This window comes from Callithrix jacchus, chromosome 4, assembly GCF_049354715.1.
Source record: "Callithrix jacchus isolate 240 chromosome 4, calJac240_pri, whole genome shotgun sequence".
Taxonomy (NCBI): domain Eukaryota; kingdom Metazoa; phylum Chordata; class Mammalia; order Primates; family Cebidae; genus Callithrix; species Callithrix jacchus.
The window spans coordinates 159,037,163-159,050,121 of NC_133505.1; the positions used below are offsets into that span (position 1 = coordinate 159,037,163).

Below are 12,959 nucleotides of genomic sequence, written 5' to 3' on the forward strand. Positions count from 1 at the left end.
CACTATCTACGGCAGCTATAGCCTCAAGAAGTGTATTTCTTAAATAATAAGACTTGGACATTGAAATTATTCCTTGATCCATAGGCTACAGGATAGATACTGTGCTAGCAGGCACGAAAACAACATTAATCTCCATCAGATATCCAGGGCAACTATGTGCATTATCAAGAGGCAGTCGTACTTTGAAAGAAAGCCCTTTTTTTGAGCAGTGGGTCTCAAAAGTGGGCTTAAAATATCAGTAAAAACTGTACTGTAAACAAATATGGTTCCATCTAGGTTTTGTTGTTCTGTTTATAGAACACAGACAGAGTAGTTTTAGCATAATTCCTCAAGGCCTTAGGATTTTCAGAATGGTAAATGAACACTGACTTTAAGTCACCAGCTCCATTTGCCCCTAACAAGAGGGTTAGCCTTTTCTCTGAAGCTTTCGAGCCAGGCATTGACTTCTTAAAAGCTATAAAAGTTCTCGATGGCTTCTTCTTCCAACATGAGCTGTTTCATCTACATGTAAAATCTGTGTAGTCACCTCCATCAATGATCTTAGCTAGATCTTCTGCATAACCTATTGCAGCTTCTACATCAGCACCTGCTGTTTCACCTTGCAATTTTATGTTATGGAGATGGTTTCTTTCCTTAAAACTCATGAACCAACATCTGCCTGTTTCCAACTTTTCTTCTGCAGTTACTTCCAATCTCTCAGCCTTCACAGAGAGTTACGGCCTTGTTCTGGATTAGGCTTTGGCTTCAAGGAAAGTTGTGGCTGGTTTGATCTTTTATTCAGAATGCTCAGAGTTTCTATGTATCAGCAATAAGGATGTTTTGCTTTCTTCTCATTCATGCACTTACTAGAGTATCACGTTTAATTTCCTTTTAGAACTTTTCCTTTGCATTCACAACCTGACTGTTTGGCACAAGAGGCCTAGCTTTTGGCCTATTCCAGGTTTTGACATGTCTTCCTCACTAGGCTTAATCATTTCTAGCTTTGGATTTAAAGTGAGAGACATGAGATTCTTTTCATTGGAACACTTAGAAGTAACACTATATAGTTACTGTTTGGCCTAATTTCAATATTGTTGTGTTTCAGCAAATAAGAAGGCCAGAGGAAAAGGTGAGAGATTGGCAACACTGCTGGTGAAGCAGTCGGAACACATGCTACATTTATCAGTTAAGATTGCTGACATCTATGGGCACAGTGTGTGGTGCCACCAATTAAAAAGATCACACTGATTGCAGACCACTGTAACAAATATAACAGTAAAGAAAAGGTTTGGAATATTGTGAGAATTACCAAAATTATGCAGACATATGAAGTGAGCACATGCTGTTGGAGAAATGGTGCTGGTGGACATGTTCTATGCAATGTTGCCGCAACGTTCAATTTGTAGGGGAAAAAAATGGCCGGACAAGGTGGCTCATGCCTGTAATCCCAGCACTTTGGGAGGCCAAGGCAGGTGGATCAGGAGGTCAGGAGTTCAAGACCAGCCTGGCCAAGATGGTAAAACCCTGCCTCTACTAAAAATACAAAAAGTAGCCAGCCAGGCATGGTGGCGGGTACCTGTAATCCCAGATACTCGGGAGGCTGAGGCAGAGAACTGCTTGAACCTGGAAGGCTGAGGTTGTAGTGAGCCAAGAGCACACCACTGCACTCCAGCCTGGGTAACAGAGTTAAGACTCTGTAAAAAAAATTAATTAATTAATTAAAAAAAAATAAAACCCACATAATGTCTGTGAAACACATTGAAGCAAAGTGTAATAAAATAAGGTTTGCACATACCTCATTTACTTCCACATAATTTGATAAATTGCTAAGTTCTTCCGACAAAGTACGATTGCTTGCAGAATCTTTCTGCCATCTACTTATCATTTTATTGATTAAACAAATTTTTTTCCTAAATTGAAATTTAATCACTGCATTGATCTTCTTAACTTTAGACTGACTTCATAAAACTCTAACTTATCCTTTCTTTTTGCCCTGAATTGCTGATCACACGGACAAAATATTTTTAAAAACAGAAACCTAAATTTAACTTTCATTTTCAAACACTATAGAGTTGCTACATTCTGTGATCTATACTTACAATGCAATAGCTGAGAAGATCTATTGCTGTTACTACCAAATTTAAAATAATACACTGAATACATTTTCTGCAGGATCAGACTTTTTTAAGTTACTAAAAACAGATTATGTACCCTGTCTTTTAAAGGAATGATTTAAGGAAAAAAATTTCGTATAGTAACATTTGAATGAGTTGACATTAGTTTTTACAATACTTTGACAAATTACCAGTTTTGCAATTTGTACAACCAGCTGTTGTTTTTAGATTCCAGCTAGTTTTGTGTATAAATAGAGTATTTTATGTGCCTTTTCCCCTCCCTTTATGTGTCTTTACATGGTAGAAAGGTTTCCAAAGGCAATGGCAATTAGCGGTGCTATCTGAGGCTAACTTCCCAAGCAATTTAGGCAAACAAGATTTTAGCCTGAATTTTCCAGGTAATTGCCTTGTTTTGCTGCTAAGGGCAGTTTGGGGAAGAGTAGCAGGACTAGACTAAAATACATTTTTTAAATCTGCACACTCAGTAGCAGCATATGTTTGTAACCATCACGTATTTTGGGAGATGAACAATGATGCCCCATGGCAACAATATTTGGCTGAAAGATCAAACCACCTAGGTGAATTAAATATGCAGCATTTCTGCTAATATTCCTAAACATATTAAATTGTTATACCACCAGAAAGATTTTCCACTTTTCATACCAATTTCTACTCCCCCCAAACTAGAACATCATATTTGTATATGGATTTTTTAAAAAACATAGTAACACCAGCACCAAAACCCCACTATTTCAGACACACAGTATAACAACCCATTAAATGAGTCAGTGTGGCAAAAAGAAAGCCTGTAGATTCAGGCAACCCAGATATTTACCAACTTTGAAAAGTTATTAAACTTCCAGAAGCCTAAGTTTTCTCATGTGAAAAGAGGCAGTAATACGTTTTCATGAGCTTGTGCTCATGCCAACTGAGAAAACACCAATACAGTCACAACCCCTAATAAATATGCCCATTCCTGCTTTACAGAAGTTTTCTTTAATAATATTTATTTATTTATTTATTTATTTATTAGAGACAGGGTCTCACTCTGTCAGTCAGGCTGGGTGTACTGGTGTGATCATAGCTCCTTGCAGCCTCAAACTCCTAAGTGATCCTCCTGCCTCCCCAGTAGCTAGGACTACAGGCAAGCACCACCACTCTGGTTAATTTTTAGATTTCTTCAGATATGGGGTCTTGCTATGTTGCTGAGGCTGATCTTGAACTTCTGGTCTCAAATGATCTGCTTGCCTTGGTATCCCAAATGCTAGGATTACAGGCATGATCCACCAGACCCAGCTTCTTTAATTATTTTTAATAAATTTATAATCACAGGTTTAAAATGCACTTTTTAATTTTTGTAAACATTGCACACTTCTGAATGTTATGCCTCAAGATAATACTCACTTTACATGTATGATGTAAAATATACTACCTTTTAATTTTCCTAAATCTGCCTTTTTAAGTTTTAAATAATATCCTTAGATTTTACAATTAAAGAAAACATTCTTATAGCCACACTTTTCATGATTTCTAAACCTCTTTAACAATTACGATCTCTTAAATGCTTGGGACTTGTTTGTCAAAGTGAGGCAGAAGACTTCTAATTAAAACCCAGGTCATTTAAGTATACGCAAAATTTTAACATAATTACCCTAGAACAATAATTTGCAAATGCGGGGTAACTCAAGGACTTGTTTAATTGGAAAGAAAAACATTTTTTAAAGGTACTTTCCATATGATCAGCCTACTGCTCAGCAGAGAACTGCTGTTTTGGCTACTTCACTTGGCTACAAAGATGCGAAAGGTAGGAATCTTAGAGCCACTGAATTGTGTTGGTCTTTGTGAGCTCATACTGCAGGGAGCAGTCCGTATTAGCTACTGACTTGCTTCCAAGTACCATTTGAGGTGTGGATCATCTCTTGTCCCCCAGACTGGAGTGCAATGGCATGATCTTGACTCATTGCAACCTCCGCCTCCTGGGTTCAAGCAATTCTCCTGCCTCAGCCTCCTGAGTAGCTGGGATTACGGGAGACTGCTAACATACCCGGTTAATTTTTGTATTTTTAGTAGTGACAGGGTTTCACCATGTTGGCCAGGCTGGTCTAAAACGCCTAACCTTAGGTGATCCACCAGCCCCCACCTCCCAAAGGGCTGGGATTACAGGTGTGAGCCACGGAGCCTGGCTTGATCATAATCTTTAAGTAGTTAGAGCCCAGAGTAATTTAAAAATTTTATGTCTCTATGCAGTCACTGAGATAAGCTATTTTTCCCCCTTTCCTTGCATAATGGTCTAGAGGGCAGGGTGTGTTCCTCTGAGGGTCACTGTCTGCAGATTTTCCAGGCTGTTGATCCTTTTTTTTTCCTTCTTGTAGACTAGATTCTTCTGGTAGAATGACTCCCCAGTGTGAATGCTTTAAAAAGATGACTTTATTGCTCTTGACTCAGCTTTTAAATATCTTTTAACGTGTTTTAAATTTTCATTTGCTTCCTCAAAGTAATCTGTAAACTAGTCTATAATTTTATCAACTGCAATAAATCAGCAATACAAGGTTTACCAGAGTTGCCTGTAAGGACAGGCAACTTATGTCATATACTAAGATCTTGTATCTGCATGTAGATAACCTAGGGGTTTGACTGGATTATGGCCCCAAAGACATCCTTCCAGCAGAGGCACACAGATAGGTGACGGTGAACGCCTCAGTTCAGTGATTTACCTTGCAACGCATTTGTTCTGCATGGAGCTCTTCATGGTGATCCGGTAGAGACTGGGAAAGCTGCTTTTTGAAAGTTCGTAGTTTCTCCAGGGAATCTGCTATTCCTTTCTCACATTTTTCCCAGTCCTATCATGGAAATACAAACAAATAGACATTTTTTTTTTTGATGTAGGAAATTGGAGGAAAAAAGAAAAAAAAAAAAGAAAAAGAAACCCTCTTCTTCATCCCCAGAGAAAATGAAAGTTACACTGATGGCAGAGTGCGGTGGCTCATGCCTATAATCCCAGCACTTTAGGAGGCCGAGGCAGGTGGATCACCTGAGGTCAGGAGTTTGTACAGAGCACGGCCAACATGGTGATACCTCGTCTCTACTAAAAACGCACAAATTAGCCAGGCATCATGGCAGGTGCCTGTAATCCCAGCTACTTGGGAGGCTGAGGCAGGAGAATTGCTTGAACCTGGGAGGCAGAGGTTGCAGTGAGCCAAGATCGTACCACTGCACTCTACCTTGGGTGAGAGAGCAAGACTCCATCTCAAAAAATAAAGAAAAGAAAGTTACACTAATGAACAGTATGAAGGTACACCCACAGCCATTGCCAGGGGAGGCAGCATGCTGTTGCCATCAGAACAGCTGAGTTCAAAACTGACTCTGTTACTTGTCTGTGTGGCTTTAAGCACATAACGCTCTGTTTCAATTTTCTCCTTGAAAATAGAAAAAATACAAACTCTCCACATTTATTGGAGGCCAAAAGATGCAATGGGTATCAAGGCATCAAGCACAATGACCAAAATATTATGGGTACCCAAAAATGTTATCTAAATCCAAATCTATCTGCAGAGGTAGGACTATAATCTCAGTACCTTGTCTCTTTCTTAACCCCATCCATAATTGCACCCAATGTCCACTTTCTTCTAAATGCACTACGAGGGATTTAAAAAAAGAGGATATGGAATCTCTTACAGAAAGAGCAACACACACTACAAAAGCATGGCATTTTTGACTGGCTTTATCTTGTTAATTCTGAAACATATGTAGCAAAGGATTAAATGTGTAATACATTAAAAACCCATATAAATTAAGAGAGATACTGCATAATTTAAGAAATCTATATCTAATATGCCAAGCAGTGGTAAGTGCTCTGGAGAGGAGTATAACAGGGCAGGTGGTAGAGACTGGCAGTACGGAATGAGGTAGATCTCTGTGTACTGACAAAAGAAAACATCTATTGTGTGGTTATGTTTTGAAAGATTACACAGCAAACTGATTTAACAACGGTTAAACAGTTAGGTGTGGCGGTACATGCCTGTAATCCCAGCTACTCAAGAGGCTGACGCACAAGAATTGCTTGAACCCAGGAGGTGGAGGCGGCAGTGAGCCAAGACTGCACCACAGCACTCCAGCCTGGGTGACAGAGTAAGACTCTGTCTCAAAACACACACAAAAAAAGAAGATAGGAGAATCTGGATGGCAGGTTAAGGGAAATTTCATTTTTCACTCTTCATATTTCAATTATTACCTAATTTTAAAAAATCAGACACATATAATTTTTTTTGTAATAAAAGAGTAGAATTTTTTAAATGACAGAAACTACAGTGGAGCTTGATTTTTTTTATAGCACCTTATCTACACATTATCTCAAATCCGGTGTCTTAGTGCCAGTGAAAATTAAATTCAACTAAACAAGTCTCCTTCGCTTTGTTCAACACTGTCCATTTGTCATACTGTCCAATCCAGGCCTTCCTGCTACCCGCTGATCCTCCCAGTGGCCACTCCCTACACCATGAGCTATAGAATTCCAAAGCAAAACAACTAGAATCATGGTTAGAATCTTTTTTTCTAGTCAATATGGAGTCAAACCACACTCCATCTTCCTTCACAAAATCTCTTTCATTATCATCAGTCTTTTCTTTCTTTTCCTTTTTTTTTTTTTTTTGAGAAGGAGTTTCGCTCATTACCCAGGCTGGAGTGCAATGGCGCGATCTTGGCTCACCGCAACCTCCGTCTCTTGGGTTCAGGCAATTCTCCTGCCTCAGCCTCCTGAGTAGCTGGGATTACAGGCACGTGCCACCATGCCCAGCTAATTTTTTTCTATTTTTAGTAGAGACGGGGTTTCACCATGTTGACCAGGATGGTCTTGATCTGTTGACCTCGTGATCCACCTGCCTTGGCCTCCCAAAGTGCTGGGATTATAGGCGTGAGCCACCACGCCCGGTCTCATCAGTCTTTTCTTACCTGGATTCTTTCTACTTCGGACACCTTAGTTTTAACATAACAACCCATTGGTGTTATCACCACAACTAATTTCTGGAAGCAGCATTGAGAAAGTGTCTCCTTACTCAGTATGTGTTTACCAAAAGGGAGTTTGACACAAGTCTCATTTCTCTTTCAAATTCCTTCATGGAGCTTCTTAGAGTACATAACCACATTCCCTCTTCCCAGTTACCAGAAAAGAAAAATCATTAAAAAAAAATTTGTCCATCAGGGACAGATTTGTTCAAATTCTCCTTTATTTTAAAATATCTTTGTGTCCCCAGGCTAGAGTTAGCTCATCAATGCTAACCATGGTGAGGGTAGACAAAAAGATTCTCTTTCTGCTTAAACAACATTCTTAATAAAACTATCTAACACCCAGAAATCTATCAGCATGCAATTGATAAAAGTTTATTGATCTAAGAGAGATAAGTTCATGACAGGCACCGTGGCTCACACCTGTAATCCCAGCAGTTTGGGAGGCTGAGGTGGACAGATCACTTGAGGCCAGGAGTTCAAGATCAGCCTGGCCAACATGGCAAAAACTCACCTCTACTAAAAATAAAAAATTAGCTAGGTGTGGTGGTACATGCTTGTAAACCCAGCTACTTGAGAGGCTGATGCACAAGAATCGCTTGAACCCAGGAGGTAGAGGCGGCAGTGAGCCAAGATTGTATCACAACACTCCAGCCTAGGTAACAGAGTAAGATTCTGACTCAAAAAACAAACAAACAAAATTAGCTTCTTATTTTTCGTAACAAAATTAAGAGACAATAGTGAAGAAGGTAAACACAGAGGGCATGGAATTATAATGCCTATTTTTGGCATACTTACTAAGAGCATTAAAAGCTAAATATAGGTAAGTATTAAAACTGTGGTGAAAAATACACTATGAGGCTATAGAAACATTGAAATTTAGATTCATAAATTCCTTCTTAGGAAAGAGGATGTAGTGTGAAGAGTCAAAATAAAATAAACTTTAACAAGAAGAGAAGAGGAATTCCTCTTTCCAAGGATGACTTAGATTCTGAATCTATAACCAAGTCCTTTTACAACATGAATTATAAGGAAATAAGTTAATGTCATGGGCCTGCAAATATCTTCTAAAGTGGATGTTTTATACATCAACAAACAGACACATAAGAAAAGCAAAGGGAGTGGCTTACACATCATGCCTTATTAAGTCTTGGAAACATCTCCAAAAATCACAACACAAATTAAAAAAGAAATGATTAACATGTTGTCTACAGAATGAGTTACAATGTTTTAAATCCCTTCCTAAAAGCAAAAAGAAGAAAAAGAACCCATCATATTACATTACTGATGAATTGTGCTATGTGTAAATAATAGTTCTTTATAGCTGTTCAGTGGCATTTTTGATGGATTGCTTCCTTCACAGAAGACAACGTATTATTAAATAAAATTCCAAAGAATAAATCCAGTGGGGATGCACACTTTAAGCATTAAAAAAAGCAAAATCATCCAGGCACAGTGGCTCAAGCCTGTAATCCCAGCACTTTGGGAGGCCAAGGCGGGTGGATCACGAGGTCAACAGATCAAGACCATCCTGGTCAACATGGTGAAACCCTGTCTTTACTAAAAATATAAAAAATTAGTTGGGCACGGTGGCGCGTGCCTGTAATCCCAGCTACTCAGGAGGCTGAGGCAGGAGAATTGCCTGAACCCAGGAGGCAGAGGTTGTGGTGAGTCGAGATGGCGCCATTGCACTCCAGCCTGGGTAATAAGAGCGAAACTCTTATTTGTTCTTAAAAAAAAAAAACAAAAAAACAAATCAAAATCTGTTCTACTAACTTTAGAGTCATTATCTTTGATCCAAACATGTGACAGGCTAAATTTATTAGATACCTTCATTCAAGTGTTGGTGATTATCAACATATATAGGATCATAGCATTTAGCTGCCTTTACTTTTAAAGATCATCATAACACCAGCCACAGTAATTACTATCATTCATTTAGTGCTCACTATGAGCCAGGTAAGGTACCACATGATTCACTATCATTATTTCATTAAATCCTCACAATGGTCACATGGACAAGGTGAAATTATATACCTACTCTACAGATGAGGAAACCTGAGGCTTAGATAGGCTAAGCTAAGAGGTCACTTGGTTTACTATGATTTTAACTTGCGATTATCTTATTTTAGAGTGCCTGTCCTTTCAAAACTGCTCATTTAGTTATGCATTATACATGCAATTGGACAGTGAGAGAGAAAAGTATATTGTGGGAGGTCCAGATAAATCTACATTTTCCAAAACTTACTATGTGATCCAGCAGGGGGTGCGTTTAGAGGTAGAGAGGCTTCCTCAAAGCAGTCAAGGCTGAATGAACTTCACCAGGTTAAGAAGGACCTGGTGCGGTGAAATGAGTATCTGCATCCAACTAAGGGCTTAATACACCTCCTGGAGATTTTAGCTTGTGGCAACTTGCTAAGATCAGCTAAGATAAATCAAGAGTATCTTTCTGGGTTGGTTTTCCCTTCTATAAAAGAGGAGATATCAATCTTGAAAACCACTTTAGAGTCTCAGATTAGGGAGTGGAAGCTACCCTTTGAATTTCTGTATGGATTTATAAGGTCATCACATGGCTAGGCCTTCACACCGGCCATTAATCAGAATTCACAGCTTAGACAGTCTTATTAGGCTTTACTTTGTTGGGAGATTTTTCTGAAAAAGGAAATGCTGAAAATTGGGAAACTTTTCCAGTTTGCGCAAGATAAGACAAAGTCTTAAATAAAACACGGAGGATAAAATACTGCAGGGTATTATTTGATGATCTTTGTATTATCTGATTTGCAGAATAACAATGGGAGGAAGTAGTACAAGGATTAAAAGTAGTTTTGGTTCTTTTTTTCTAACTGAACTTACTTTCAACAAGAAGGCTAGTTTTTTCTTCTGTTCCTCCAGTCGCATGCTGGCTGATTTCCATTTCTCTTGGATCTCAGTGAGTTCGTCCTGCAAGGCAGCCTCAGCTCCACTGTCCGCTGAGAGAAGGAGTTGCTTGCCAGCCTCCACAGTCAGGATGTAGCTGCCTTGCTGCCGCAGGAAAACCTTTTCTCTGAACTGAAAAAAACCATAGCTTTTTATTTTCTGATTCTTTCCTTCACTGTTTCCTTCCTATAAGCATTTTTAAATGGCCCTAACTTTGAGCATACATAGATAGCATGCCCTCCTTCATCCAGCAACCATTTACTGTGGTGGTGCTTTGTGTACGGAGGCACTGGTGAATAAATGAGTGAGAATACAATGGAGACAGGCTTAGTTTCTGTCCGCAAGGTAAATACAATTGATGCAGTAAGACAACCACTCTCTAAAATTGATGAGCAGGAATACAGAGGAACACCTGATCCAGTAGGGGGCGCATCAAGAGGCAGAGAGGCTTCCTCAAAGCGTCAAGGCTGAATGAACTTCACCAGATTAAGAAGGACCTGGTGTGGTGAAATGAGTATGTTCAGAAGTGGAAGAGAGGACACCTTCTCACAGAGAAATGAGGATGGGCACATTCACTTTGTGAGGAAAATATGATAAATTCAGAAAACTGAATATAGTTTTCAGTGGCTGGAGTGTGGAAGGCATGGCAGACAGTGGTAGGAGTGAGGCCAGACAACATCTTGCAGAAATTTGTTTTTTCTTTTTTTTTTTGACAGAGCAAATTTCGCTCTGTGGCCCAGGCTGGAATGCTGTGGTGCGATCTTGGCTCACTGCAACCTCTGCCTTCCAGGTTCAAGCAATTCTCCTGCCTCAGCCTCAGGAGTAATTGGGGACTACAGGCATGGACAACCATGCTCAGCTAATTCTTGAATTTTTAGTAGAGATGGGGTTTCACCATGTTAGCCACGCTGGTCTTGAACTTCTGACCTCGTGATCCACCTGCCTCAGCCTCCCAAAGTGCTGGGATTACAGGCGTGATGAAATTTGTTTTTTATACTAAAAGTGACTGGGGTTCACAAAGAATGTTGATGTTTGGATTAAAGTTCTAAAAAAAGCACTCAGCAATCAAGTAAAAGTAGAATGGAAGAAGGGTATGTGTTGGATATACTAAGATTAGGAAACTATTGTCTATCTGGGCTAGAAATCATGAGTACCTAACTAAGGCAGTGGCAGCAGGGATGTAGAGTTGGGGAGAATAGATAAGAGGATGATAGACAAGGAGAAGTATAGCTCTTAAATGATTCTAGGGTTCCTAGGCTAATGACACTTCCTGGATGTATGATGGAAAAAGGAGAATAGTTGGTCCTGAGATCACAGGTTCTGCTGGGACCCACAGGGTACAAGGCATTTGTGATGGAAACAGAAATAAATCCAAAATGTGGTTGGATACATGAGTCATAAGTTCAGCAGGCAGGCCGGGCACAGTGGCTCACACTTGTAATCCCAGCACTTTGGGAGGCTGAAGAGGGTGGATCACAAAGTCAGGAGTTCGAGACCAGCTTGACCAACAAAAATACAAAAATTAGCTGGGTGTGGTGGTGCATGCCTATAATCCCAGCTACTTGGGAGGCTGTGGCAGGAGAATCGCTTGAACCTGGGAGGCGGAGGTTGTGGTAAGCCGAGATCACACTACTGCACTCCAATACAGTGATAGAGTGAGCAACAGACTGAGACTCCATCTTAAAAAAAAATTCGGCAGGTAAATAGGACCAGAGAATATCAATATGCCCCTTCTCTGCTGGTAGGGGGTAGTTGAAGTCACATCTGTGAATGAGGGCTCCCAGAGAAATCTGAAGGAGAAAGGAACCAAAGAACAATGACTTTAAAGGAAGAGGAGCCCATTGGATACTCTGGGAAGGACTGACTAGAATGACAGGAGGTATTTAAGGTGCTAGCAGCCTGAAGGTAAGGGGCAACTTGGAAATGAACAAAGAACTCAAACAGGACAGGGCTTCCTGCCTTCTTTGGAGTACTTGAGCTACATGTTTAAATTGCTCAAGAATAAAACGTATGCAAGCAACATGAAGTTTTCCTTTCTTTGCCCTTAGCTTTTCATCCCTGCTAGGATTTAGTGAGCTGCAGGAGGCCATAGTGTGTGAAGTGTAAGGAGCCTTTGTGAGAGGCTGGGGCTTACTATCATTTCAGCATTCGATACGGGCTTCGTAATTCAATCATTTTGTATGTTTCTGTTGACATTTGAGAACAATGTTTGTCCCAGTTGCAATGTCACTCTAGAGTCCTTTTGCAAAACCGAGGCTAAGGTAAAAGTGAGCCGTGGAAATATCTAAGAGGTGTGAGAACACTGTGTTTTGCATCTTACCTGCACTTCATCAAAGAGGGTCCTTGCTTGCTGCAGTGGTATAGGAACACTTCCCAGACCACTTGTGGGGAGGTAGGACACTTCAACCAACCATTTACGAAGCTTTTCTGCCATCTCCCTGTAGCGTTGCCACTGGCGAATCTGGCTGTCAATGATCCCCCGCCTCTGCTGGGCCCTGCGAATCACTCCTTGCCATTGATTACTGAGGAGTGTTAATTTCAGGTTGAATTCATCCCTAGTGAAGAATTACGTGGTAAAAAACACTTTTATCTTGGATGCAGTTACATAATCAGCCAGTGTATACATTGTCGACAACCCTAATATAGGGTGGCGGTTTTCAAATGTTATGCCGTGATCTACTATTGGGTTACTGGGTTTATTGCAGTTAATGTTTAAAATTAAACTTCCTGTGTTTGCAAATGGTGAATGTTTTCATGTCTCAGCATAGGCTGAAGACAAATCTACAGTGAGGTCATTGTCCTTCACTCTCTCCCTGACAGCATGACAGGGGAGGAGTGGACACCTGCAGATGCAATGGGAAGAGCTGCAAATCTTGAGCAACCCCACAGCAACGTGTACAGCCCGTGATGGTGATGGCGTCTTGTGGACCACACAGCAGGAAAACATGT

At 40.2% G+C, this 12,959-nt stretch overlaps 1 protein-coding gene across 35 annotated transcripts in view; it reads right to left on the reverse strand.

Moving 5' to 3' along the window:
* SYNE1 (spectrin repeat containing nuclear envelope protein 1) overlaps nt 1-12,959 on the reverse strand; it is a 518,696-nt gene that overhangs the window by 74,148 nt on the left and 431,589 nt on the right. For all 35 annotated transcript variants that reach the window (XM_078370315.1, XM_035297742.3, XM_035297743.3 and 32 more), the window contains 3 exons: nt 12,331-12,565; nt 9,948-10,142; nt 4,808-4,933 (listed from right to left, as the gene is read on the reverse strand). In XM_078370315.1, the coding sequence (XP_078226441.1) occupies nt 4,808-4,933; nt 9,948-10,142; nt 12,331-12,565 (556 nt within the window). The remainder of the gene's footprint in view (nt 1-4,807; nt 4,934-9,947; nt 10,143-12,330; nt 12,566-12,959) is intronic.